General features: G+C 40.5%; 1 protein-coding gene across 2 annotated transcripts in view; it reads right to left on the bottom strand.

The window, feature by feature from the left end:
- Positions 1-664: 664 nt before the first annotated feature.
- Positions 665-26,435, bottom strand: part of ASPH (aspartate beta-hydroxylase) — a 104,669-nt gene continuing 78,898 nt past the window's right edge. For both annotated transcript variants that reach the window (XM_074146230.1, XM_074146231.1), the window contains 5 exons: positions 21,991-22,128; positions 14,346-14,481; positions 13,395-13,486; positions 8,571-8,704; positions 665-3,304 (listed from right to left, as the gene is read on the bottom strand). In XM_074146230.1, coding sequence (XP_074002331.1) covers positions 3,154-3,304; positions 8,571-8,704; positions 13,395-13,486; positions 14,346-14,481; positions 21,991-22,128 — 651 coding nt within the window. In that variant the 3' untranslated portion in view covers positions 665-3,153. The remainder of the gene's footprint in view (positions 3,305-8,570; positions 8,705-13,394; positions 13,487-14,345; positions 14,482-21,990; positions 22,129-26,435) is intronic.

Genomic DNA, 26,435 nt, shown 5'->3' with positions numbered 1-26,435 from the left:
TATACAGACTCTGTGCTTGCAAGCAAGGTAACTACAGGCAGGGAGGAATCCACCTCCTAACATCATGACGCGTAAATACTGCCTTACAAACGGGAGACTATATTGCCCTTTTCTGTCATTTCCCATCTGTAAATAAATCTAAAGAAAAAAAAAAATATTTAAATTGCAATTGTTCTCCATTTAAAAACATTTCCATTCACTTCTTCCATTGGCACTTCCATTGGTGAAAAGCTTTTTCAAGATGAAATACCGGTTGGCAAACAGGAATACCTAAAATAATATACCACTTATTCACTGCATAATTTCTGTGGTTTGCTCTATATCTATCCTCCCCATGTAAAAAGCTAACCCAATAACTGTACCTAACAAAAAGATATGCTCTCAGCTCCTTGACAGGTAGGCACAGAGAAGATTCACTTCACTGTTGCAGGAGCTGCTCATAATAAACCTTGTCATATCCCAGGCACTTAAGAGTTTAAATGGCCAATACGTCACTGCACAATTTAATACACAGTGCTGCTCTGGCACACACACAGCTTGGGTAGATTACTTATACCTATTTGCGAATTTTATCTATTTGCCAATCGCAGTCGGAAAAGATGAAGTATGAGACTTCAAAGGAACAATGAAAAAAATCTGAAGGACGGCATGGATTTTTATAGATAAAGCTCCAAAGCTTTTACTCCTCCTTTACTATTTACTCTGAGTTACAGAAACTAAAATGCATCATTAATAAAAATATTCCTAAACCACCAATTTCAGTTTTAAACAGTTCTTGATTATTTCTTTACAAACTGTGTCTTTATTTTAGAGAATTACAAAATAGTTTATAATTTGTACTGCTTGATCACTTTACAGAGATACAAATTACACCTTCTGACTAAAGAACTACCAGGAGATTCAAAAAAACCCTTTTTTGACTATGATTCCCTTCCTCCCACCCCCACCCCCCCAACAAGTACCTTATTTCCAGTTTTGCACATGATTTCCCTAAAGATCCCCAGAAGTAGTTTTATATTTTCTTAAGCGTGAACCATAGAAATCTTTTCAGTTTTCATGACGATTAACTGAGAACGGTTACTTTCCTGTATATTGTGTACAGTCTCAGTGTTATTTTTTGATACGGACAACACATTAAAGCCTAATTATCACAGCTGTCTAAAACTGACTCTTGATCAGAGAGGGTTTATCAGTTTAATAGTCAAAAAGGAAATTAAAGTGCACACCTCCAGAAACTGGTTACACTAATTTATGGTGCAATCACCACGTGTTACATGGCATTACAAGATTTAATTACCTAGTAAAATACAAAAATCTGAAAAGCATTCAGTTTATGGGAATGCAAAGCTCTTATCTATATTTTGCTTCAGCAAATGTGGCATTCTGGCCAGGACACTGTGGTACCATGAGGTGGTCTCTGCACTACAACGCCACCAAGCATTAAACAGATAAGGTGACTGTTCGGCGTATTTTGGACAACCAAGCCGAAGCTGTGGAGACTAAGTGACCTCAACGTCTCCTTGCTTAGTGTTTGCCTCTTGCACCCTTCGGTAACGATGCCACCGCTCCTGACGAGCCCTGGGCATCCTGGCACACACATCTGCAGCCAGCTGGTTCTGCAGGCCAGTAGGTAACAGCCAGCCACAGCCATAAACGTAATCGGTGCAACCTCAGGTCTCTCATCCCTGTTAGTGTTCTGAGAAGTAAATGGTGAAGGGTCCTGCACCCTCCATCTCCCATTAAACAGTACAGACCCAGAAGGCTAGATGACTGCTTAAACATCCAACCAGTTGTTTTTCTCAAAAATAGGCCTTCTTACCATGCGGTAAATTCTGTATGGCAGATACAGAGCGTACTGTAAACAGCGCTGGGATAAGACTACTTCAGCATTATGTCATTTCAAGACAAGGAGAATGCCATTAGGTCAATTAAACGATCATTCTAGCATCTGTAGGACGCCAGCAGCAGAAGTTAATACAAGTTAATAACCTGAAGCTCTTTGTCTGCTCTGCATTCCGGGAGGAAAACAAGTTAGACCTTGTCCTTCTGCCCAAAGCAAAAGAAATTCTTCATTATTTGTTTATTTCTGCTGAATGACCACCCAAGGGCAGCCTAGAAGGAGCCCCTGGAAGGAGGTGCCCCAGACTCTTGCAGGGTAGAAAATGGATATCGCAGCACAAGCTTTTGCAACAACAGAAGAAACAGTAGTTCACTATGGAATCCTGAAAACTGTCACGCGCTTTAAGCTCTGAGCCTACAGATGTCACATTTGCTCGATATCTTCCAAAATCACATTATCAAACTGAAGGTTGCCCGCTAACTAAGAGAACTATTTTGTTTTAGAAGAACAAAGCTTCACTAAGTAGCTGATTATGCAAGTTTCTGTCTGCATTTCCAGGAAGGCAAGAGAAGGCCACGGCCGGCAAAAATGACATCTGTACATATATAGTGTTTTCCTTCTGCTGATAGCTAGAGATGCACTTACATATATATTGTTTTTTTAAAAAATAGTGGTTGATTAAAGAAGATTTGTTCATAATTATGCTAGAAAAATACAGTTACTCAGGTAGAAAAAATACAAAACACACGTAACCCATTCACATTATCTACGGTTGATAACATAGGGACATGTTCTTTGCCTGAAGCAGCTAACGTCACAACTGCATCCTGATTTTCAAAGTTGGTTGTGTGCATATGTTTATAAATATCTTACACCTTGCTTCCCAGACAAAAACCTGGGAAGTATTTCCTGGACATGGAACTGCAAGTCTCGTGCCTGAACAGGGCCGGGCAGGTGACCGACTGGCTGGTTTTGTACCCACAACACAGGCACGGCAAAAACATCTGCACATTCCTCAGTTTTGAAAATCCAGACCTATTGCCCTTTGGCTAACAAGTTTTGTATTTTCAAACTTGCAGCCAGAAAAAACAATACATATCAGTGCTGTGTCAGTATGAAACAAAATATGGCTTTTTTCTTTTCTTCCTTTTTTCCTTTTTTTTTTTTTTTAAATCGAGTCCTCTGTGATTGTAGAATGCCATCTTCATCTCTTATAACCCTTAAAATACTAGTATTCTTTGTATGCTGGATAAATTATTGGCATACTCCAAAGGAGTTAAAGCTCCTCTGCTCCACACATTAGAAGGAATCCCTTAAATCGCAGGAAGGGTGCGTCTCTGTTGTGCTGTTAACTCAGGGTGCCACACATCCACGATGAATATCAGGCGATAATTTTCAGCATCCTGCCACACTTCATGTTCGAAAGAGTCATCAAAAATGAGAACTTTCCCCTCTTCCCAGGTTCTGCAACGCAAAAAGGAACATGCTTTAGTGTAGTATTTGAAGGGCCGTGGCGCAGGCAAGCCATGTATCAGCTCTGAAGATGCTCTTTGACATACAAGAACGATTTAAACAGTATATATTTCACAGTCGGGATTTTACTACCTAATATAAAGAGACTGGAGTATCAGAGTTTTAACTGAAATAAACTACAGAAAGATCACTGGATCTTCATATTACTGAGGAATTATTTCTTTCACTCTGCATAGTTACGCCCACATACACATTCAGACATTTACAATTTGTTATTTATATACTTTTAATGAGTTGAGTCCAATAAGCAGGGAGCATGCATAATACTGGTTTAGTAATCAACTTTTCTCCTTTTCTAATCAGATACATACAAAATGAGTGATGGAAACTGAGGGAATGACTAGTAATATGGTCATATGGCTTGAAAATAAATTACATTAAATCAACCTGCTTTTTTCCTAAAAATCAGAACAACAGAATTAGGCCCGGATCACGCTTAAAATTTCAGGGATGTTCACAGACTTGTCCCATAAATCCATTCAAAGCAAAGAGTCTAAAGATTTTTCTTCAGGGAAAGGTTGTAATGCCACAGTGTACACTGGTTTAACTACAGCGTTAAAGCTGGACCAGAAGGATGAGACCATGTAACTTAAAGCCTCTGCTCGTCGAGTGCTGCTTAGGCAGAGCCGATCACTGAACGGACACGAGTACCCTGGGTGAGTGCTCATTTCGACACGGAAGAGCCAAGTTTTAACAGTGGTATTTTTCCCCGAGATCCGTACCTTTGTTAGGCACAAAAAGAAATGCACAGAATTTATTCCAAGTGACTTGGTTTTGAGCACCTCCATCAGTTGAAAAATTAACAAAATTACCAGATTTAAAAGCAACGGCAAGAGGCAATGTAGAAGAGAGAGATTAATTGTCAGAAGAATCAGTGTGTCTGTCAATTTTATGAAGGATAGAACCACAAAAAAATTTAGGTCAGAAGAAACCCTGGAAGGGCATCTGGTCCAAGTCTCTGCTCAGAGCAGGACTCACCACAAAGTTAGATCCAACTTCGAGGTTAGATGAGATATCTCAGGTTCTTGAGTAGTGGATTTTTGAATATCTGCAACCATGAACAGTCCACCATCTTTTCCTATGTTTCACCTACCTCAATATGAAAATTTCCTTCTATCTAGAGGGAATGTCCTTCACTGTCACTTGTGTCCACTACCTCTCATTCTGTAACTGCACACCTCCGAAGAGTCTGGCACTGTCTTCTGCTCAGTCACCCATTAGTAGTTGAAGATAGTAACTAGGCTCCCCTTTAGCTATCTCTTTTTCAAATCTCTAAACCAACTGAGCTTCTCCTCATGCTCCAGTCTCCTAATCATCTTTTTCATCCTCCGCTGGAGTCCCTCTCGTTTATCGGTGACTCTTTTTGTACTGAAGAGCCCCAAACTGGACACAGTACTCTAGAAGTAGCATCTCGAGTACAGAAGAGAGGGGAAAAAAATGCTCCCCTCCAACTGCTTCCTACACAATAACACTGTTCAGTATGTGCTTAGCCTTCATCAAGACACGAGTACATTATGACTCGTGTTCAACACATCCCCTAGGACCTTTAAGTTCTTTTCTTCAAAGCTGCTTTCTATCCAGTCATCACCCGGTTGATCTGTTATCAGTGGCAGGGCTTTGCATTTGCTTTGTTGAACTTTGAGAAGTTTCAGCTGGCACACTTCTCCAGCCTGCCGAGACCTGGATTCATAATTTTGAGTTCTAACGCCTGGTTAAATGCATATTCCCGATACTGTGAAAAATCAGCAACTGATCAGTGACCACTAGTGATAATGTCACAACAGTTCAAAAAGCCACTGTGCTGGTCATTTGTTGCTGCCCCTTAGATCTCAATCTCACCTACTGCCAGCTGGTTGTCTTACATGGTTTGTCTACTGTAAAGTCAGGCAGTGACATGAACAAAGCAAATTTATTTTGCATTGCAGCAGGACAAAAGCATGGACCTGATTATACCCCTTCAGGTGAGATTGGATGAACATCTGTCAGTCGAGGCAATATTGGTCAAAGAAGTGTTTCCTCCTACAGCCTCTCTACAATGACCACGTAATCAAATTTTTTAATTTAATTTTTAATTAGTCCCTTAGGAGCTGAAGCAGTCCATGAGGTTGGATGTCTTTAAAGGGAATTAGGAACTGTGAAGAGCAGTAATGATAAAGAAACAAAGATCTTGCCAACAAAGATGGAAATGCATCACTTAGCTCATTCAACCACGTTCATTCACAGAGAAAACAATTTTCTTTTTTTCTTTTTTTTTTCAAAACCAGGGTGAAAATGAGATTTCGACTCTCAAGTCATCTCAGTATTTTAAATTTCAGTTCAACAGAAGCAAAAGTTAACCATCAAAATTTATGGGGTTCTGCCATAATGTCCTGAAGAGAAACGGAAATTGAAATTGGATCATTTCAACTGAAATGATCACCTAAACATATTTTAAGCAAGAGTAGATAAACCAGAAAGCAAAACATAGTAAAATATTCACACTGGCTTGCACAGACATCAGCCTTTAAGGCCCAGATAATGAGCCTTTTGCAGGTTTCAGCTACGATCATGTGTTTTTTCTGCTACCGCGTCAGTTATCTGATAATAAAAATGTTTTATGTCATACAGACCCTGAGTCTCTGCTTCTGCCCTGAAGTTACATTACTCAAGTCAATGGGAGTCAACCACTTGTAATGCTATAACGTGGTAAAAAAATCAAGCTGACTTTGGTGATTTTGGGGGTTGTTTTTGTTTGGGGGTATTTTGTTTTGGAGGTTTTTTTTGTTGTTTTGGGGAGGGGTGTGTTGGGTTTTGAGGGGTTGATTATTAAAATTTATTTATTTTTTTTTTTAATTAAACCAAGCCTGAAAAATCCTGCCCTAAATAGCCTGAAAGTGCAGCTCGGTTAAGGACAATAAAGACTCCAAGCACCCAGATGAAGTAGCTTCAGAGGTTAAAACCCAGGATCTATCATTTACATCATAATCGGATGGACTGTTTTGCACAACAAAGAAAAAGTCATGAAGTTGACAGAACTATTAGCCCCTTTTGAATAGATTACAAACCCCACCATTAGCATGCAAATAAGTATTTTCTAGAAGCTTTCCAGTGTGAGAAACACTTCACAGTGGGACCAGAGGGATGACATTATCCTGCTCTGGTGCTGAGCTACTTTGAGGTGGTTCCTATCTCACCTGTCCAGCTTTAGTGTCACCTGTTATGGGTAAGATCCTGGACTGGCTTCTGCAGAAGGCTGTAGTTCTCCACCTTCATTTCAGAACACGATTACCTTGTCTGACAGAGATGTTCGATTTTGATACCTAGATATTTTTGTGCATTGTACCCTACACTTTACAGAGCTGGGACTTCAAAATAGCCCAATGACATAAAATTACTATAGCTGTACAGAATACCAATGAGGTGTACCAGGTCTCAGCAGCCGCAAAAAAACTCTTCTGCAAGTGAAGGAGTGAAACGCAGTAGTAGACAGAGCCAATGTCCATCAAAGGATGAGTTGCACCATAACGTTGCTCCTCCTAACACCCACACTGGGTAGCACAGAGGTAAGTGGGTACAAAATTCTCATTATTTCTGTCCTCTGTCTCATACACACAGCGATGGGACAGGAGACCAGAAGAGGCCTGACCCTGTATGAAGGTCTAGCCTTCATATTCGAGAGCCAGCACTCCTATTTGAAACCACTAGTTTACCACTGCTCTGAACCACCAGGAGGGGAGACACTGAAAAAGCCCAAGGCAGGATTTCCTCCAGGCACCATTCCCTTCCACAGTAGTTCACCCACCTTCCCTTTGATGAGGTAAGGGATGTAAAAAAACCCACCCTTTCATTGCCATCAGTAGACACACCGCCAATGCTTTCAGGGAAAATCCTGGCTTTGACTCTGAATGTAGAGTCAAAAGCAATCTTGCCAAAAGCATCTAAAGTTAACACATTCCAGCACAGGCTGTAGTCAGCTCTTGAATGTTTTATATTTCAAATGAGTGAGTCCAATGCATAAGGACTGAGAGAGTTGGGGCTGCTCAGCCTGGAGAAGAGAAGGCTCCGGGGAGACCTTATAGCCCCTTCCAGTCCCTAAAGGGGCTACAGGAGAGATGGGGAGGGAACTCTTTATCAGGGAGTAGAGCCATAGGTTGAGGGGTAACGGTTTTAAACTGAAAGAGGAGAGATTTAGATTAGATCTCAGGAAGAAATTCTTTCCTGTGAGGGTGGTGAGGCACTGGAACAGGCTGCCCAGAAAAGCTGTGGCTGCCCCATCCCTGGAGGTGTTCAAGACCAGGCCGGATGGGGCTTTGAGCAACCTGCTCTAGCGGGAGGTGTCCCTGCCCATGGCAGGGGAGTTGGAACTGGATGATCTTTAAGGTCCCTTCCAACCCGAACCATTCTATGATTCTATGGTAAGACTGGGCCAGGTTTGGGAGCCTGGACACTGAAGCGCCGGGTCTGCAGTGTACCAGCAACAGGTGTTTCTCCACTCTTGACTTTGAGGGTGTGTTGCTACCAAGGAGGAGGCCGTAAAGTTCATTTTCCACACCACCTTCTGTTCAGGTTAAGACTAAGAAGGGTGCCAGCCAGATAATAATGGGTGGTGAGCTGTGGACACCTTCTCTCCTGGCAGCAGATCAAAACCACCACTTTGTTCACAGAGTGGCGTTAACCGAAATACAGGAGTATTCTGTTATGGTGATGCAAATGGAGGTAATAGCTTAGTCTCAGCTTTTGCTGAATAAGCAAATAATTCTACACACAAAAAAAAAAAATCAAAACAAAAGACAAATAGAAGTACTCTGGTGGCAAATATATTAGATTGGCATTATAAAACTAAACACAGAGACTTCATGGACTAAACTCACTGTTATTTCCATGCTATAGCAGAACAGCTTTGTCTCCCAAGATTCTTCTGGCATTGTTTGACAAATGATATTTACATATTTGTACTGAGAGTTAGGGTGCAAATTACCTGTTTAATGAAATATATTATACCTTCTGATCGGTAAACACGTTTTTTTCATTTTTTATCTTTTCTTCTTTAATTTTATTTTATTACATGCAGTCCCACCCCCCCCCCTTCAGCCTTGAGGAAGCTGGAAGAAAACCCAAAAAAGCCCAAACCATACCTGTTCTTTTGTGTGCACCAAATTCAGCAGCCTTCCTTAGGTGAGGAAGGTGGTGAAAAAAATCCAAAGAACTCAAACCATACCTGTTCTCTTGGGCGCACCGAATTCTGCAGCCTTCCTTAGGTATCACCAAACCCAAATGCATCCTTAGCCGACAATTGGTGGGCCCTGTGTGGGGCCAGACATGAGTCCCTGGGTGCATGATAGAATATTTGATCTGCAAGAAGAGAGAAAGGCCTTCAACATGTTCAGCTTCACAGCCATACCGCTAGGAGTTCAAGACTTCATTACATCTCATCCTTGATGATGGGCCAAAAGTACAATGTCACCTTTTGTGAGAGTCTCAGCAACGATTGTGATTTCTCATGTCCTAAAGGCCTTCAATACTATAAAAAACATGTCTTGTGGGGTCTGTGTGCATATGTAAAAGTGCGTACTTTTAATTTTGTTTAAAATAATCAGTACTCATATTTCAACCTGAAAATAATTCTCTGCTATCTACAATCAGAAAAATACCTTCTTTCCTATGTAAAGACTTATAGACTCTCATCATTTAAAGGGATGGACCACAGGAGACACAAGGCCTGCGTTAGCCAGACTGATCAGCCCCTCTCAGATGACAACTGGGCTGCGAAGGTCACTGTCAGCCTTGGCTGGAGCAACCATGCGATGGTGGAGTTCAGGACCATGAGAGGAGGGGGAAAGGCAAAAAGCAGGATTACTACCCACAGCTTCAGGAGAGCAGACCTTGGCTTATTCAGGGATCTTCTGGGGAAAAAAATCCCATGAGATAAAGTGCTGGAGAGAAGAGGGGTCTAGAGCAGCTGGTTGATTTTCAAGGATCCACTCATCCAAGCTCAAGAATGGTTCATCCTCATGTACAGGAAGCATGGAGACCCAGACAAAATTGAAACACAAAAAGGAAGCATATAAGAGGTGGAAACAGGGGTCAGGTCATCCAGGAAGACTCTCTGAGCATGCAAGGATGAGGTTAGAAAAGTCAAAGCTCTCCTGGTGTTGAATCTGGGGATGGAAGTGAAGGGTAACAAGAAATGTTTCTACAAACACATCAGCAGTAAAAGGAAGGCTAGGGAAAATCTGAGCCTGCTGCTAAATGTAGCAGGAGATCTGATGACAAAGGACATGGAAAAGGCTGGGGCACTACATGCCTTCTTTGCCTCAATCTTTACTGATACTAATACACTGAGACCAGTGGAAAAGACTGGAGCAAAGACGACTTACCCTCAATGGAGAAGGATCGGGTTAGGAGACAACAAACTGGTCCATGGGTCCTGATGGGATCCGCTCATAAGTGCTGAGAGAGCTAGATGATGCTGTGAATCCACACTCAATAATCTTTGAAAGGTCATGGCAACCAGCAGAAGTCCCTGAGGACTGGTTGAAAGCAAATGTTGTTCCTATCTTGAAGAGGGGCAAGGAGGAGGATCTGAGGATGAAATATATATATAGGCTATAGGCTAGTCATCCCTGGGAAGCTGATGGAGCAAATAATCCTGGACACCACTTCCAAACACATGAAGGAAAAGAAAGTGTCTGGGAGCAGTCAGCATGGATTTATGAAGGGGAAATTGTATTTAACCAGCTTTCTGTGGTGAGATGTATAGCTTGGTGGATGAGGGGAGATGAGGGGAGATTAGGGGATATTGTTTATCTCAACTTTAGTAAAACTTTCAACACTCCCTGCCATACACATCGTCATTGACAAACTGATGAAATAGAAACCAGGTAAGTTGGCAGTGAGGTGGATTGAAAACTGGCAGTTCAGCCACACTCAAAGAGTTGTGATCAGAGGCACAAAGTCCAGCTGGAGGCCCCTCATCAGAGGTGTTCCTCAGGCCTCAGTACTGGGTCCAACACTGTTTAACAGCTTCACAAATGAGTCAGATGATGGGACAGAGTGCACCCCCCTCAGCAAGTTTGCAGATGGTAGAAAACTGGAGAGGAATGGCTGATACACTACATTATTTTTTTGCTGCCATTCATAAGGACCTTGGCAGGCTGGAGAAAGGAGCAAACAGGAATCTTAAGATGTTGAACAAAGTGCAAAGTTCTGCACTGGGGAGGAATAACCCCACGTGCCAATACAAGCTGGTGGACAGCTGTCTGGAAAGCAACCTCCTAGAAAAAGACTGTGGGGTCCTCATAGACAACAATTTGAACATGAGCCAGCAATGTGCCCCTGCAGCAAAGACCAATAGCCTCCAGGGCTGTGTTAGGGAGAGGTTTGGCAGCAGGTTGAGGGATGTGACCCTTCCCCTCTACTGAGAGTTGGTGAGACATCTCAAGTTCTGCATCCAGTTTTGTCCTACCTACTATGAGAAAGATGCGGACATACTGGAGCAAAACTGGTGAAGAGCTATAAAGGTGATTAAGGGATTGGAGCATCTGATATACAAGGGGAAGCAGAGAGAGCTGTGACTGCTCAGCCTGGAGAAGAGAAGGCTCAGGGGTACCTTATCAACATATATAAATACCTGATGGGAGGAGTGAAGAAGACGAAGGCAGGTTCTTCTCAGCGGTATCCAGTGAAAGGCAAAGAGGCAATGGACAGAGTTTGAAATACAGGTAATTCCATTTATATATAAGAAAAAAAGAGTTTTTGCTGTAGACTGGAACAGGTTGCCCAGAGAGGCTGTAGGAGTCTCTGTGCCCAGAGGCATTCAAAACCTGACTAGACACAGTCCTGAGCAACCTGCTCTAGTTCATCACGCTTTGAGCAAGGGGTTGGACTAGGTAATCTCCAGACGTCCCTTCCCACCTTAACCCTTCTGTGATTCTACAGCAATGCGATGAACGGGAAGTGTGAATAACGCATGAGAGTGGTGAGAAGTGTCTTTTCAACTGAGGAATCTATCAGGCTGGGATAGGGTAACTTTGATAAATCTTTAGGTTTAAGGTATTGCTTGCTCTCCAACTGTAACAAAATCAGCAGAAGACAGTGTGTATCTAATGTCTTAGCCGTTCCCACCATCTGAGGTGTCAGCTGACCAGCAGTTTCTTAGGACAGCAAGTGATGAGCTCCAGTGGCCATGGTGAACAGAGGCTCCAACCCATCACCTCTGTTACACTGAGATGTGTTAACTTGATTGCCTTGTCAGGCCCTAATGCAAGGCAAATGACTGGCTATGCAGGATAGTTAATATTATCCCAGAGAAGCAACGTTTTCAATGCTAACATACCAGCATCGCGGAATGATTACTGCTAACCAACGAGTTATACTATGGTTGTAATGTAAAACTCCAAAGAGTTAAGAAATACCCAGAATTAAAACTACCTATACTACTTTTAGTTTACTGCTATTTTTAAGAAGAATGATATAATTTTTAATAATATGACGGCTTGCTATTTTTCTACACAGTCTCTCTGCAGCACTGAGCAGGCAGTTGATTATTTTACACTTCTTCTATCTTTGTCAATACATGAGGTGCCCAAAGCATCCAAATGGTCTATCTACCACAGAATTTCTAATTTCCTGATTGTGTTTGTTCCTGTTGCTTCCAAGTGCTTCAGTACATGACTAGAGATTAGGTAATACTTTAAATTTTATTTACCGGTAGGAATCTGAGGCATGGCTAGCATAAGACCAAAATTGTCCTAGGCATCCCTTAATACTGGATGTAAAACTTAAGATTTCTAAAGCACCCTTTTTCAGATTATTTTATGTTTCACACGTTCAAAACAAATGACTACAGCTATACCTGTGAATACACAATGTTTCTGCAAACCATATCCCGGGTGATAACACACGGGGTGCCAAAAAATGATGAACAAAATAGTAGCTCTCAAAGAGAATTTGCTCTCTGGGATAGATCCATTTTGGCTACAGATGGCAGAGAAAGCAGTTTTCTTGCTGTTAGCCACACTGAGTGTGATGACCTCTCTCATCAGCTACATTCACTACAACCAGCCTCTGCAACAAATCAAAGAAACAATAGCCTTGTTCATTCCCACAGCTTCTGCGCATCAAAAGCAAGAGTCTGGTGAAAAAGCTGAATGCCTGCTCTCAAGGCTCTGAATTAGGATTATGCTAGCACTGTGTTTTCCGGCTTTTGTATCCTTATTTTTGCAACATGAAGGTTATTCTCATGTCGTCAACACAGATAAAATATAGTAACTTGAAAAAAAAATAAAATGCAAAATTCTGTTCTACCGAACCACATGGTATCCACGTTGGGCCATTCATTCAGCTGCGTATGTATTGATCCATACCATATAAATCTACTGCATGATTTAATGAGGTTCATTTGTAGCCAAGTACTCAGTGTAGACCAGGTACTTGAGAAAAACCTTGTTGGCACCCAAGGCCACAGCTCATGGATGTAAAATTTCCTTCCTTTACATTTAGGAAAGAAGCACGTGACAGCAGTACTGTTGTTTGGCTTCCATAAGGTGATTCTCCTCTGTCTAATGCAGCCAGGCTGGAGTAGGTTGATGATGTTTATCACAGTGAGAATCTGGCTCACTGAATTAGTCTTGTAAAGTTATGTTCAGACCAGAAAAAAAATTTCAGGTAAGAAAGGACCTATCCAACCTCCTGTTCAAAGCAGGGTTAGCTGTGAGTCAGATCAGGTCACTTAGGGCTGAGGTTTAATAAGTCATTACTTATTGTAATGACCCACCCATGGCAAATAACTACTTACCTACCACGAGCTTCCAGGAAACACAAGGTAAAACAACTCAACTAAAGAGTCCATGGAAAGGCTTCAGCTAACATATTTCACCTTGTATTTGCTGAGGGCTAGAACTGGGCATATGTTTTACTGTTAACTTCATCGTGTGCCTGAGACATTAAATATCCTTAGGTCATGTATCCCTCTATACACATTCCTCAAAATTGCCTGCTCCCAACATTAGGAATTTGCAAAAATAAAGCAATATGCTGGTACCTGCCCTCTTCTGCAGCCAGTGGCTTCCGGGAATCTTTCCAATAAAGCGCACGTTTTCGGGACACTTTTACAAGCATTCTCATTTTTTCTTCCTAGTGAAAATAATGGATAGAGCATTGGTAAGAGCAACGAACAAACGTTTCCTTGTTTTCCGCTTTGCAGAAGAGCAACAAAGCTTTCAAAGAGCTGACACTGCAAGACAGGTAAATATTATTATTCCCATTCTACAGATTATGAAACAGAACTATTAACACACTGTAATATTGGAGCAGCCTGCAACATCTTTGCTTTTAAATTATTTGTGAAGAGCAGGCTTTCTACCACTTTTTAAACATGATTCTGGAAGTATAATCGTTAATGAAGCTGCACAGAAAAAAAAACATGAAAAATGCCACCAACATCATACCATTTCAACACCAGATCATATTTAAATGTAAGTTGCTTTTAATATTTTATTTTACAGTACTCTTTCGTATGCAGAGTCTTATAAGGATTTAAGGTCATTCCAATAGTTGGGCCTTCCACTGCACAGCTCAGGGACAGGGCAGCAGGCTTATTAAAGCTCATATTCTTTTGCTCACACCATTTCTGAATGATAGATCTCACCTAGCTGACAACACAATATTAAGGATGTGCCTCCTCCCATGGTCCCGTCTTCCCTCAGGCTGATCTGTACTATGCGTTGCCATGCAAAATGTTGGCAGCCTTGCCGGAAGAGGAGTATTACCCTCAAGGGATTCTTAGAAGTGCTTGGGGACAACATGGTGTAGAACAAAGAACTCTTATTCACTGTTGGAGGGGCCCCAGATGCTATTTTACCAGCTCCCTTCTTCTGCAGATCCAGCGATTACAAAAATGGTTCTGGAAAAAACTGTGTTACTTCTCCTCATTACACTATATTAATCTGAGAAAGTGAATTTGGGGAAAGAGAAGAAATACAATATGTTTTACCTTGTTGCCATAAGGTAAACTGGCTCCAGTCTCCTTTTTCTCGTAGATTCTCATCTTCAGGCAGGAAGAGGTTTCTTTTTTTATCCATCACAGCAAGACCCTCATCACGAATGAGCTTCCAATTTTTTTCTAAGGACTGTTGCAAGAGCCATGTTACTGCACTGAGAACTTACTGCATTTGGCTTTAGTACTGTTTCTATTTTTCCCTTACCATGAATAACTTTTTTTTTTGTTTAATTTAAAAGCACTAAAAAAAGTGTTCATCATCATTATCAAGTTTCTTTATATTCAATTCCCTTCTTACACGTTACGGCAGGAAAAACAACTTTCACAGCGTTCCTCAGATTCAATTACACTGGGATCATAAAATTTCAATAATCCCCAGCCTCTTTGCAGAATAGGCCTCGCTTTGACTTGCTTTTTGATTAGCCTAAGGGCTCCTTAACAGATCATTTTGTATTGCAAGCGAGGAATAGTATTGATCTTCTTGAAGACAGCACGCGTTACCTGGAAGCACTCCTGCAAGTAGAAAACCATTCGCATAACCTGGAACTCCAGGCGTTGGCAGAACATCACAGTTCAACGAGTACAAATGTAAACAGGCCACTTAAGCTGACAGTTATGATTTAAACCTTCAAAAAGGTTTGCAAAGATTCACTTGCACAGGCTGATGCTATTGAAAAAGATCAAATATGACTCGAAATGCCAGGTGATGATTTATGGATACAACCATTAAAAACGTGTAAGCTGCCTTGTACTTCATACGTACCAAAACCACAAGATTGTAGAATTAAAAATTCTGTTCTCTGCCACCTTAGGACATTATATTTGTAAAAATCAGATAGAAAACCTTTTATTCTACTAATAATAAGTTATTTTAACGTTATAGCAATGTAACTGAGAAACTCACAGCGTAACAATGGACCAGGACAAAAGTGGCTTCCATTTTCCAGCTGCTTACTTTACTCGCTAAACCTTATTTTGGGTGAATAGTTTTCATTTTTCCTTTGTGCTCTTGAACAAAGCATTTCTGTAAGACTTTTTCAATCAAATTCAGACTAAAAATAGGCTAAGGTGTGTTCCCACACTACCTCTTTATATGATGTGTAAAGCTGAGTAAAACTCAAAAGTCTGTGAGACTAGGTGATATCACTGCCCCTTTTTAGCCTTAAAACTCCATATGCTTATTTGCCTTCCCCATTTAAATTAAACAGTTGCATTTTCTGGTTGAATTTTTTCAATTAAAAGACAAGCTGATCACACAAAATAGGTTGTACATTGATATATCACAAAAGGCTCAGCAAGCCATGGCTAGAACAGGCTGTCTGTAATATAGTGGCTTTCTCCCACTAGAACACTTTTAGGTAGGCTAAGATCTATGAAAATTAAGATTGCACTTCCGTTATTACACCACTCTCCTCTTCCTAGCAAATTGTTTTCTCTCTCGTCCATATACTAAAGGAGAAGAGCAATTATCACCTTTCCTGGTACATTCACCTTATTCTCTCCCACTGATCGGTTTCCATAACAATCATTTAACAGCTAACATTAAATAGAAATTTTTCATAGAATATTGTTGGAAACCCAACTTTTCCAAAAATCATAGATCCATAGAATGGTTTGGGTTGGAAGGGACCTTAAAGATCATTGAGTTCCAACCCCGCTGCCATGGGCAGGGACACCTCCCACTAGACCAGGTTGCTTAAAGCCCCATCCAGCCTGGTCTTGAACACCTCCAGGGATGGAGCATCCACAACTTCTCTGGGCAACCTGTTCCAGTGCCTCACCACCCTCACAGGAAAGAATTTCTTCCTAAGATCTAATCTAAATCTACCCTGCAGGGTACAAAAGAAGACTGAAAATTTCCACCTGATGAGAGACGAATACGGGCACAGTGCTCATACCAAATCAGCGCTACCGTATCTATGCCAGCCCGAGTACCTGATTTTGCACTGGCTGGAGAAGAGAAAGAAAAAAATAACTTACATTTAGCACGGGCCTCAAATTAACGCGATACAGATCTACAAAACTGGAAAACTTTAAAAGATATTACAAGTGCTTCTCTGTTTCCTCAAACTACTCCTACTCCCTATTCTGAATAAAGGTAAGAGGGAGCATTGACCCATGGAGAAAGATGATGCATGAAGAGCACTGGTGGTCCAAGGAGTTGTAGGCAACAGCTGCTTTGTCACCTCTAGACCTTCACAAGTGCCATGGGCTGAAAGTTAACCTCCAAAGGTGCATGTTTATCCTTGCCTTTTAAGATTCCTTCCCTAACATGCTGGATACGAAGTGATCTGAATACTTATCATTGATTTTGAACTAGCGCCTCAATGGCTTTAAACACAACTTGCACTGAAATCAATAGCGTGTCTGTACTCCTGAAAACCTGGACCCCATCTATAAAAGATGCTGACAGTGTTTTACTGTGAGTGACAGGCAACCCCCCCCAGGTAGAAAGGAAGGGGGGAGTTAAGGGAGTTCAAACACAGCTCAGCCTTGATCTCCCTGATTTCACAGACTCTTAGGTATACCTTAAGGGGTAAGAACACATAACACCATTAAAACATAACAACTAAGACTCGGACTTAAGGCTCTTGATCCAAGAGCTGGTATCTACAGAAAAAAGTTAAGTATGCTTACGCTCCATAATATGCAGGGATTCAAGCCTCAGGCTATAGCAACAAATTCATATTATAATCGAGGTAATATCCTGATTTCAAATGAAGAATCAGAAGGCAAACAGCACTGGGAGCATATGCACTTGTTTCTGAGTGTCTGATTCCCATAAACCTCCATATGTTTTTTTAAATACAGTTCCTAGCAATAATGGAAGTTTACGGTATATCTGGCAATAATGTAGATTTTATTGGCAAAGATGTTAGTATATTTAAATAGGGATTTCTTAATATCGGTTTATTTTTATGTGTGACTATTACATTAAAAGAATCCTTACTCTGTGCAGTAAAACCATTTCAATGCACGGTCACACGTGACACAGGCAGAGATTAAGAGGTCATGAGCCCTCATGTCAGGCATAACTACTGACCACACATCCATTTTAATCCATTGGACTATAAAATAAAATCATGGAGAAGACTTCAATCTATTTCACTTTGCTGCTGGAACAGAGTGTTCACGATCAGTCACTGTGTCTCTGCTGGGCAACGCTGATGACCTCAAAGTAAGGGGCAATATTTGCACCTTTCAAAATAGATTCCTTTTACCCATTCGGTCACCCGCAGTGCTTGAACATCAGCGTTGCATACGCATCATCTCTGCTCTTTTCAGCACAAGGATCCCCTTAAAGCATTCAACCACACTTTAAATGCATATTTCAATTTAATTTCTCCCCTAAATATGAATGTTTAGCTATTATTAGCTAAACCATTAAGCCCTAGCTGTCACTCTTCAGAAAACTTTATGGATATGTGCTGTTGCCAGTACTTTCACTCTCTGTCTGTGCTTTTATTGCTGCACTTTAAACTCTTAATTAATAAAATCTAAGCCATCAGAAAAAAAAATCCAACAATACAAGATCTACTTTAACCAGTCAGCTATTTACTGTAATACATCATTGGCAAAGCATCCTCTGGGTCCTTTCCAAAAGTCAATGGACACAACATGAGGAAAGGACAAAGGCACCTCGGTCATTACTGATGTATTAGTTTGAGACTGATGAAAAGTCTCCAGGATCCAAATGCATTGTACCTCTCAGTATTTTTTTAAACCAGCACCAGAACAGAAAAAAAATGCCACACTGAGGTTCTACAAAAGGTACCAGAGAATGACGCAATGACTCAGTTAAGACCGCCATGGAAAGCTAATTGCCCCAAGGGAGGAGAACAGGTTTCCTTTTAAAGGAGTTCTAACAAGAAAGAAAGGGTTTCTTGAATCTCCAGATCCAAAGGCTTGAAATACTGTAGATCAGATAAATTAACAGAACATTTCTACATAAGTCACTTGACACACTCTATCTAATTTAATGGCTTAAACTGGCCCTTCCTGTTCTTTCAAGGAAACTACAAAAAACATTAGCATTAACAGGCAGCAGCTAAAGAGATACAAAGATCCACTTCTCTTTGGCACGGTAGCACTAACCATGAATTACCACCAGAACAAACGTCCTGTTACGTGTTATTGAGATATTCACAGTCTTTTTTTTTTTTTTTTTTAAAGAAACTAAAAATCGCCTCTTCCTTAAGACATGCAGGCCAGTAAGTAATAGTGAAGTAAATAAAGTATGAGATTGTCTTTAATCTCACCCATCAGGCAGTTAAACATCAGGCCTAAAAGGTCTATGCTTCTCTTTTTAGTAAAGCAGTAGGAAAGTTAACACCAGAGAGGGAGACATGCCAGCCTTAGATAATTATTTAACATAGAGAAAATTAGTCATCCTCTGGAAATAAATACCTCTTTTTTGACCTGTCAACTAGGACAATATACCTCGTCCCCCAGCACTACAGGCTTGGGGCAGAGTGGCTGGAGCTGCCTGGCAGAAAAGGACCTTGGGGTGTTGGTCGACTGTCAGCTGAACATGAGCCAGCAGTGTGCCCAGGTGGCCAAAAAGGCCAACAGCATCCTGGCCTGTATCAAGAACAGTGTGGTGAGTAGGACCCGAGAGGTGATCATCCCCCTGTACTCGGCACTGGTGAGACCCCACCTCGAGTACTGCGTCCAGCTTTGGGCCCCCTACCACAGGAAAGACATTGAGGTGCTGGAGCAGGTCCAGAGAAGGGCAACGAAGCTGGTGAGGGGTCTGGAGCACAAGTCTTACGAAGAGAGGCTGAGGGAGCTGGGGTTGTTCAGTCTGGGGAAGAGGAGACGGAGGGGAGACCTTATTGCTCTCTACAACTACCTGAAAGGAGGCTGTAGAGAGGCGGGGGTCGGTCTCTTCTCCCAAGTTACAGATGATAGGACAAGGGGTAATGGCCTCAAGTTACGCCAGGGGAAGTTCAGGTTAGATATTAGGAAATATTTCTTTACTGAAAGGGTTATCAGGCATTGGAATGGGCTGCCCAGGGAGGTGGTTGAGGCACCATCCCTGGAGGTATTCAAGAGAGGAGTTGACATGGTGCTTGGGAATATGGATTAGTGTTGGGTGGTGTGGTGGGGTGTGTGTGGTTTTTTTTTTTTTTTTTTTTTTTCATTGGTTGGACTAGATGATCTTAAAAGGTCCCTTCCAACCTAGGTGATTCTGTGATTCTGTGATTCTGTGCCTGTATGGCTATAGTTAGGTGAGCTGAATGCCCCTCAGAAGGAGTTCATTAAACTGTGAATAAAAAAAATAATAAAAAAAAAGGACTATTTTTTCTTCAGGTTTTCTGTGGAAAAAGCAAGGCACTGTCAAAACTCACATCTCCATCTCTAGTCCCAAGAAACCACATGAACTTTTATAACAAAATCAAACCAGGTCTGTGCTATAAGATGCTACTGACCACAGCTGTGCTGGTTAGTAGAATGAACCAAAAACAGCTGCTAGTCTGTCTGCGTTAGCCACAAATAAATCCTCCGTCAGCGTTGTTAGGCTACTAAGATATCGAAAATAGCTTGTTCACATTTAACAACAAGTGGTGAAACACTGGTCCGGGCCTCCAGTGCTCTATCCTTCATACAGCAGTTTTCCGTGTCAAACTCTACCACTGAGATTTGGGAGCGTTTCCCACACATCCTGCACAGATGTAAGAGGAACGTAATGAGATGAAGCAATAAGAAATAACTGCTGATTGTTTTTTTTCCTCTGTAAAACAGGGAAATAATGTTTTGCCTTTTTTTTTTTTTTTTTAACTAAAACATGTACAGAAGTTGGAATTTTTCAGAAATTAACAAAACCAATGTCTTCAATTATTTCTTGTCCCTTTCTGGAGAACACTACTTCAAATTTTGCTTGCAGCGTCATATGTTATTAGAATCAAGCCTGCTTTCTTTCTGAACTTCAAGTACTTTCTTGAATTATGGAGGAAACACAACATACAAATATTTTTCCTTATGCATTTAACTTGTATTTATTATTATATTGAAGTTTATACTTTCAACTGTAAACGTTATCTTGAAGAATGCAAATCTTACCACCCCCAAATTATGATATCTATGTAAGTAAGTCAGCAGCCAGAATTTAGACCGAATTCAATGACATATTGCTAGTAAAACAGCTAAAAAAGTATACCACAAAATGACTGAAGAAGTATGAGTGGATTTCCGACAAGCAGTTGAGCTGTGAAGGTCAGGGGTGAACTCCTACCCTTGTCGGTCTCCTGAATGGCTCTTCTAGGAGCCACGCAGGATGCTGATCCAAACCAAGACCTCTATATGTGGTCTGATCTATCTGAAAAAAATCCCTTCAAGGTGGAGTCCTGGCCATTTAATAACAGGAAACGGAATTATTTCTGAATTCATTCAAAGCTGACTTGCCTCCTCACACCAAGGGTGACGGGACCATTACCTTCTGTGGCTCAGGAGTTCGAATGGTTTACATGTAAGAGACTGTAAAACATCGCTGAAGATAGCTCTAACACATCAACAAAATAACATATATTCTTTATTTTTTGTTTGGCAAAAGTATGAGAACAAGTTCTCAGCTTCTCCGCCTCCTTTATGGCAGGGAGTATCTATTCCTACACATTCCTCAAGAACGAGTTCAACACGTGCACATTTGAAATCTTCCCAAATGCTAGTCCATAAAGCTAATTGTTTTTTTTTTCCCTGTGACTGAGATTACACCGGAGAACCACACTTTAATTTAAATTTCCTAGCATTATTTCTGCTGCCATCAAAAGCATAAGAAGGAGTAATCTTCCCTTTTTAAATTTCTTTCTTTTTTTTTTTTTAATAAAATCATCCTTTCACAGTAGGCATTTTATCATGTAACTAAGTATAATGAAACAACTGCTCTGAAGGAATACGTCTCTTGCAAATAAACATTTATGGTTTTAAATTATTTGTGCAGAATAATTTTGCTGAACCACATACCAATAATTAAAACATACAGGAAATAAAAGGTTATTCCCCCCTTTTTTATTTTTTCCCCTAAGAATTATGATAAAAATTATAATAATAAAAAATTTGCAATTTTGGAAACACAAACTACTATTATGAATAATAACCAGACTAAAGTTCAGTTTTTATTTAATGCAAGGCAAGTAGAGAAGTTAAATTTTATGTTTTTATTTTTTGTTAAATCTGGAAATCTACCCATTTCTCTTATGCAATTAAAAGCTTCCAAAGAAGTTACCAAATATTACACAAGGGATGAAAGACACAGACTTTCCTGACTAATTAAAAATTCACAGTGGTGGTGTCCCAAACATTACCAGAGCTTGCTGTCCTTCCGGCACTTGAGACATTATGGTTGTCTACCATGCAAACTTTGTATTTATTAATATGTTATTAATAAATTAATTATAATTAATACAGTTCAGCCATCCTGTCCCCATTCTCAATTTTGAAAATGACTGGGCTAATTTTATAGTATCTTAGTTAAGTCTTGTGCTTGGTCTGAGACTGGTGTCTGGTTCTCACAGGCAGTGATTCAGAACATATAAATTAGCATTTTCTCCACTTATATTATAGTTGCTATTCTCACTTAAGATCATAGTTTTTATTAAAAAAAAATGAAATCAAAGCATGCAGAAACAAACTGCCTTACCTTCACCAGTTCCGTATAACCAGTTTCCCTCGCTGTCCACCAAGGCTGAGCTTTCAGTCCCTTAACGTTGTAGAGAGAGCGCTGCCAAACTGATGCAAAGTGACCTCTCTGGTATCCAAGTTCGTACCACTTGTATGCCTAAAAGATTGCAGTTCTTAACAACAAAATTCGTATCAGCCAAGCTCCCACAGAAAAAAGGTGACACGTTTTTTTGGTAAGGTAACAGGCTATCTCTTTGGATGCTGGAGTTATTCTTCTAATGTAATGTAGAAAAGAACACTTTAAGGAAAAAAAACAAAGCAAGCCAAAAAAACCCAAAATAGATCAGTACGCCAAGGCTGTCCAATCCAACATTTGCAAAATAGGAAGATTCCAAAATAGGAACCTTCTCACAACCATCTACACCAAATATGGGTCAGTAATCTAGGCGCTGTCCTCAGACTTGGGAGATCTAACTGTCCGTCACCTTGGTCAACCTTGTTTTCTCTATGTTTCAATTCTCTACCTATGAATTAAAGATGACTGCCTTCTGCTGCCAATGGAGATGCTGTGACGATGAAAACAGTGCTGACTTTGCGGAGCTGTATTGTTACTTAATTATCTAATACAAATATGCGCTTGAGTTCCTTCAATACTTGTTGCCATACCAGAACTGACCCCATGGTAGAAACCTACTGAGGTTAATACTAGACCTTTGCTTGTCTTACTGTCACTTTCCACAACTTCCTTTACTTTGTATGGCAGCAAAACAAGATCCTGCAAAGGAAGAACACGGGATACTTGGAAAGAAATCATCCAGCATAAGTAGCGATGAACCATATGTAGAGAAGGCTACATATAGCTGCCTCCTTTGACCAGCATTGCTGCTACAGCTACAATATTTTTAGACAACACACACACCACAAAAAAAAAAAAAAAAAAGCTAAGCAGGGAGATAGGAGGTAAGAAGTCCAGAGCACCAGAGCAGAGGGACTGAAGCGGGCAGCAATCCCTGCCTTGGACAGAAACCATCCAAAAACCTCTTTACTTGGAGTCATGCACAGAGACCCTTCTCTACCTACACCACTTGAAATTTGCCCCCTCCCAAGCCTGCAAACTGTCCAATTTGCCTCTGCCTAAGCGCCACTCATCCAAACTTGTTCTCATGCTCCTTCACCCAACCTAATATGTATTCTTATCTCCACTCTACCTAAAACACCCAAGTTCTCCCCCAAAAAAAGAAACCCTCCACTTTTCTTTCCAGCATGAGTACGGAAAATCTGGTGTGCTGGTTTTGGCTGGGGTAGAGTTAATCTGGGGCTATCTTTTGGATTAGCGCTGGAAACAGTGTTGATAATACAGGGATGTATGTTCACTGCTGAGCAGTGAACAGAGTCAAAGCCTTTTCTGCTCCTCACACCACCCCACCAGCGAGTGGGCTGGGGGTGCACCAAAAGCTGGGAGGGGACCCAGCCAGGGCAGCTGACCCCCAACTGACCAAAGGGATGTTCCATATCATATGACATCGTGCTCAGCAATCAAAAGTAGGGGAAGGAGGAGGAAGAGGGGGACATTCGGAGTGATGGCATTAGTCTTCCCAAACTATTGTTAGGCGTTAGGCTTTCCTGGACATGGCCCTAAACACCTGCCTGCTGATGGGAAGTAGTGATGGATTCCTTGTTTTGCTTTGCTTGTGTGCACAGCTTTTGTCCTGCCTATTAAACTGTCTTTATCTCAACCCATGAGTTTTCTCACTTTTACCCGGTTTCTCTCCCCCATCCCACCAGGGGGAGAGGGAAGTGAGCGAGCGGCCGCGTGGTGCTTAGTTGCTGGCTGGGTTAAACCACAACATCTGGAAAAGATGAACACTGTCCCCAGTAGCAATCTGGTATGGTAGTTTCCCTGCATGACTAACTATTTTAATTGATATTTGTTTTTCAAAGAGTCATTTCTCCTGTTCTAACCCACAAGGATATGACAGTTGTCCATTAATCTGCCCACATTTGACATGAAGGCTAAACCAAAAGACTTGCTGAGACAAAACTCACAGTAGTAACCCTTAAGCTAAAGAATAATCATTTTATATATAGGGTCTAATGGAAAGTGAAACATACAATCAAATAAACACATCTCTAGGACACCAGCTGATGTCAGCCAGTAAACTAGAAGGAAAACCAAAACTTTTTTGGATACAAATCAGCCATAAGAACAGTGTGTGACTTACTAAGACTTACCTAGTCTTAACAGTCAGTCAGTCAAGAAAACAAAAAGCTGTTGGAAATTCTTCAGGTAGAAGATTATGTCTAGGTGTCATCTTAGAGATCTTTTATTTCAGATATAAGGTAAGAAATTACTTTGGGTGGTTTTGTCTTCACATTTTTTCATGTCTCTATATTGTAACCATAGATCATTTTTTGAGAGTCTGTAAATTTTCTTCAAGCTTTTAAAAAATGTGGTACTCTCATCTTTACAACCCTCTTGAACTAGGGAGGAAAGGCCATAATAGAATGTTGCCTTACAGTACCTGTCTGAACTACGGAAAAATCAGTATGGGTGAGCAGAATAACAGCAGACCATATATAAGCTTTCATCTTTTTTCCTCTAAAGAAGCTTTGTAAAATTGTGTACGGGTCCAAAAAAAAAAAATAGAATTATGTATTACCTTTGAGTAATACATAGTATATCTTTAAATATTGATGTTATCTTGGTTAAGTCTGTGAAATGGAAGCATTACGATTTATAACGTATGTTCCTCAAGGTGTAAATGGTAAGGGCAGCAGGACATCAATAGATTGTTCATGCTGACTGCCTGCACTCATTTGCAATGCCTGGATTTAGCCCAAGTGATAAGGAGGATGAATTACTTGTTTCAGCCACCGACTGATGAGTATGAATGTTGCTGCTCTTTAAGATACATCAGCTCTAATCACGATGTATAATACTGTTAAACCTTATCTATTAGAGGAGCTGTGCTGTGAGGTTGCCTTTGATAGCATGGAGTAGGCTTAGGTTGCCTTTCCAGTCCTGAGTTTCCACGAGAAACCTTTCCTTTTGCATGCAGTTCTGGACTGTGGAAAGACTAAATAATGACCACTGTACTGTTCAGGACAGCTACAACAGTATAGCTTCTTTTCCAGGAAAGTAATTGTTTGAGACGCGCTCAGTTTATACATTCTGTGGGAACAGCACTTTGTTCTATAATACCTTCCACAGTTCTAATTTATGTTTTTTTTAAGTCAATTTGGCATTTTATCAAATTATAGTTGGAAAGGGCATACTCTACACTGTTTCCCTAACGCTTACCAAGACCACATTCATAATTCCTAATTTAGCTCTAATAGATGAATATCTACCTTCAACAAACCTTCAGTGATAGTAATTCCACATGTTCTTTAAATATTGATCTGTTTCCTTGATTAAATCTTGAAGTTCAGCAAGTCTAGCAAGGTCAGTGAGAAAAATTTAGCTTAGCAGTGGACTTTTCACTGATAAATTGAAAAGTCTCCTCTGTGCCAAGAAGTCCATTTGTCATTGATTAAAACTTTTTCTAGAGCAGATTTGACTGTTAACTCCATAAACATTAACACACAATTATCCTGGGGATTGGGATGATGTACGTTAATTACATCTGTGTGGTATCTTCAGTCAAACATTGTAATGGGATGCTCTAGGCTCAAACATTCAACCCAGAATATCCCATGGAAGCATACGGGGATTGCCTTTTCAGTTTTCTCTTGAGAGAAGGACAGACAGAGTCAGCCAGAGAGACAGTGCATGCACAAGCAGACGCTGTGCGTGTGTGCACGTGCACACGCGTGTGTGTTTACGTATAGAAAGAGGCCAACTAATTCTCACTTGTAAATGAACTTTTAAATTCAAAAAGCTTCATTGGAAGAATATTTTATTGTACTTTCAGAGAAGGCAATCTTAAAAAATATAGATATTATTACATTTCAATTTATGTATAAGGTACTGTAGTAAATTTATTTATAGATTTAGTATATAGTAGATTTATAAAAAAAAGAAAATTAATCTGATGAACTGGTCTTCAGAAAGATCACTAACATGGGATTCACTGTAGTTCACCCATCTATGGGTCATATCGGAGAACTGTCTAATGACTGGGCCAAGATACTCAAGAGGTCAGCATTCTTTACAGTATTTTAGGTATCAATATTTCAGTCCTATTACTATATAACTGATTAAAAAGCAGTTCCACTATGCTTTTTTGAAATTCTTATTCTTTTCACATTTCCCATCCAGGAACCTGAGCAGGGTTTTTTCGTTTCTTTTTTGTTTGTTTTTAAATTCACGTCCATTGTAAAGTCTACTACTAATAACAGTCTTCAACAAAAGCCCTTTGCTCCCCTACCATGGCAATAGTGCTAATTCACAAATTTAAGTTTGGCTTTTATATTATATTTGGTTTTAAATAAACAAATTGGTAACTCTTATGGTTTGCAGTC

This window comes from Numenius arquata, chromosome 4 (assembly GCF_964106895.1).
Source record: "Numenius arquata chromosome 4, bNumArq3.hap1.1, whole genome shotgun sequence".
Taxonomy (NCBI): domain Eukaryota; kingdom Metazoa; phylum Chordata; class Aves; order Charadriiformes; family Scolopacidae; genus Numenius; species Numenius arquata.
The sequence above is the reverse complement of the archived record's forward strand: the minus strand, read 5'-3'. Positions and strand labels throughout refer to the sequence as shown.